General features: G+C 38.5%; 1 protein-coding gene across 2 annotated transcripts; it reads right to left on the reverse strand.

The window, feature by feature from the left end:
- Positions 1–217: 217 nt before the first annotated feature.
- Positions 218–2,796, reverse strand: LOC148009495 (uncharacterized). 2 transcript variants are annotated; one of them, XM_087673157.1, is made up of 8 exons: positions 2,487–2,796; positions 2,287–2,351; positions 1,807–1,975; positions 1,100–1,150; positions 898–954; positions 738–797; positions 589–647; positions 218–340 (listed from the first exon to the last, which is right to left on the reverse strand). In XM_087673157.1, the coding sequence occupies exons 1-8, from the start codon at positions 2,568–2,570 to the stop codon at positions 256–258; spliced, it is 630 nt and encodes a 209-aa protein (XP_087529283.1). In that variant the 5' UTR covers positions 2,571–2,796; the 3' UTR covers positions 218–255. The 2 variants fall into 2 exon arrangements, with proteins under 2 accessions (XP_087529283.1, XP_087529286.1); XM_087673160.1 differs by lacking the exons at positions 2,287–2,351; positions 2,487–2,796 and adding an exon at positions 2,146–2,280.
- Positions 2,797–3,107: the final 311 nt, after the last annotated feature.

Consider the following 3,107-nt stretch of genomic DNA (forward strand, 5'->3'; position numbering starts at 1 on the left):
CTTGCACACACACACGCACACACGCATGCGTGTGCGCACACTTGCACACTTGCACACTTGCACACACACACACACACACACACACACACACACACACACACACACACGCACACACGCACACACACACACACACACACACACACAAATACTATAATGATGTGTGTAGAAAACTATGATAATATGGATAAAAACATATCCAAACAATCTCAATATCTAAGCCATATGTTGAAGATAAAAAAGAAAGTTTGGTGGTTTTCATACATACTTTCCATATGTCTTTTCCATTTTTACTGCAAGAGATTTTGCTTGTCGAGCAATGGCTTGGTCACTTGCAATTCCCCTAAAAAAGCAAATACAAGTAAATATCACATCCATTAACAAGATAAAATAGATGAGAAAAGTTTAAAGAGAATATGAGAGAAAGATACAGTCAAAAGTACGTAAATATTGCTAATGAAAACCCATAATTAGTATCATTGCTTAGCCAACAATCATGATATCATCCAAAAAGCAAGCAAAATTTTTGAGATAGTATTTCATTCATCATAGCAAAGTTACACATAAACAACCAACAAAATTCACACTTACATGTGTTGTCGTAATTTGAATAATCCAAAGGCTCGTTTACGTCGTGTTTCATCAAGAGACTTCAAAAAATGGACATGGAATACTCTAGTTTATATGAAATATAATAATAGTAAGGCAATAATAACAATAGAGTAAGTAAATTATTTTACCTCATAACTTTCAAGTGGTGAAGAACAATGAAGAATGAAGCAAAGAAACAATCCAACAACCTATATTAACATCACAGGAAATCCAAGTGATTAGTCGAAAGTTGATATAAGTTAAGAGATGTTCTTTGAAAAGCTTCTTTCTTGATGTGGAGCAACAAACCTCGATTACAAACAAGAAAAGGAAAGCCCATTGGACCTTTGAGAAGAACATGTTCAGCTAGGATTCATGAAAATAAAGTTGCAAGCGTTAGTTTTCTTTTTAAAGATGAAGATATTGGTTATCATGGGATGGAATTGACCAATACTAAACATAGATCACATTATCTTTTGTTTCTTGAACCAAAGAACAACCAATCTCTTACCATGCCAACATCAAAATGAGAGGACTTGAATTCCACACCAAGTTTTGGCTTCTGCACGTGATAAAAAGATATATGAAGAAAGCTCATAACTCTATGATTAAAAATGAATATTAGCAAGGCACTCTTAATATATGTATTTTGAGAAATGGAGATGTTTGATGTGGTGTACTTGAAGAGGAGCTCCGTGCAGGATGTCAAGATGTTTAATGTGGTATACTTAAAGAGTAGTTCCATGTAGGGACTTAGTGGACTTTCTTGAAGTGCAGTAGGTTAAAAAATCCTTGAATTTCTAAAAGAAATGACTTAAGTTGAAGGAGGCGCCACATGAAAGAAGTTCTAGCAAGTCCCTCACATAGCACTACCCTACACAACTCACATTTAATCAAACAAGATGGAATGGCAAGGGAACACTACAAGTTGAATGCACATTTCGGTTGAAACGATGTAGAATGATAAATGAGTTGTAATGCAATGCACTTTTGAGTCAAATTTGTTGGTTAAGTTTGCCTCATTGAATGTCGCTTGCCCAAATAGGCTCAATATAATTGATAAAAATGCATGGTGTGTAGTGTTAGTAATGTTGCAACCCTATTATTCCAATTGAAGATTTGATGAAAACATGTGTTGTTAGAGAAGGGAAAGAAAGAGGGAGTGTGAATATGAGGTTGAATTGATTGCAAAATGGCATAATGTTTTTGGCACATTACATTCCAAAAGATAAATAAGGCAAGTACGGTCGTTCCAAATGAGGCAATAGAAATGAGGATAGTGTAGCACCACAGGACCCCCTTTCGGGCCATGCAGCTATGCAATGATGACATTGCAACTCCCATTGTTCCACCCACCGTTGTCACCAACCCTAGAAACACAATGGCCCTGTCCATTGAACTGAACTAGTTAAGGGTTCTGTAAAAACACCTAGTAAGGTAAGGAATTAACAAAATGGCCCGTCCATTGAACTAGTTTAGGGTACTGTAAAACACATTAGCTAATAAGTTAAAGATTGTAAAACACATTAGCTAATAAGTTAAAGATTATAATACCACCTGCCACTCTCATGGGCCCTAGAAACGCAATGGCCTTGCCCATTAATCATGAGGGTTAATGTTTAGGGTTTTGCAAAGCATCTAATCACTTGCGATGGATAACATCGATTGCTTGTTCTGAGAAAACCCAATTATACTTACTGGCCGGGAGAGTTTGGATGCTGTTGCAGTACAAACACCATGCTAATCATCAAGATCCCGGCCACCTGCATGAAATGGCGCAGCATCTAAAACCGGATGGTTTGGAAAATAAGAATAATATTGATTTGTTGTAAGAGAGTCGATAAGGGTAAACGAAGGCAGGAAGCAGGAGAATTATTATATAGCGTATTATATGTTACGATGGTAAGGGCGCTGAGGAGTATGAAGAGCCATCTCGCAGAGGTGTAGAGGCAACCGGGCTCTATTCTTCGCAGCAAAACCATTGGATCCGCCGGAGGGGGCCGACCCTCGAATTAATCTCTCTCTCTCTCTCTCTCTCTCTCTCTCTCTCTCTCTCTCTCTCTCTCTCTCTGTGTCTCTCTCTCTTTGTCTCTGTCTATCTCTCTCATTCATTCACGTTGCATGTGATCATTGCATCGCATCCATCATCAACCGCGCCATAGCGATCTGCACGCGCTCCTACATGCCTCTTGATCACTCGCCATCCGATTTTTCACGAACGAAATTTTACTTTTGTATATTCGACGTGAAACTCGATTTGAATATTTGCCACAAAAAAGCGCCCCCCCCCCCCCCAAAAGGAAAAAAAAAAAGAAAAGGGTGGTGAGAGCCCAATAACCCATTGTGCTTTTTAGTTCTTTTGGCCTGCCCTAAAACCCATTGTGTTTGTTTCTTTTAGCACTAATTTCTCTTCAAGGAAGAGACCAAAAGTTTAAGATTCAAAAAACAACTAGAGTCAATGCATTTTGTAGGTCTCACGATGGCCTTTACACAAAAAGCGCGAACGCACGCGCGCGCAC

This window comes from Lygodium microphyllum, chromosome 30, assembly GCF_053477565.2.
Source record: "Lygodium microphyllum isolate KBCC chromosome 30, Lygodium_microphyllum_v1.1.10, whole genome shotgun sequence".
Taxonomy (NCBI): Eukaryota; Viridiplantae; Streptophyta; class Polypodiopsida; order Schizaeales; family Lygodiaceae; genus Lygodium; species Lygodium microphyllum.

Excerpts from the sequence above, each read along its gene's own strand:
- LOC148009495 (XM_087673157.1), bottom strand. The coding sequence starts at position 2,570 with ATGGTTTTGCTGCGAAGAATAGAGCCCGGTTGCCTCTACACCTCTGCG. Across the intron at positions 2,352-2,486 it reads TCCTCAGCGCCCTTACCATC|GTGGCCGGGATCTTGATGAT; the intron begins GTAACATATAAT and ends CATTTCATGCAG. Across the intron at positions 798-897 it reads TTTTCTTGTTTGTAATCGAG|GTTGTTGGATTGTTTCTTTG; the intron begins GTTTGTTGCTCC and ends ATGTTAATATAG.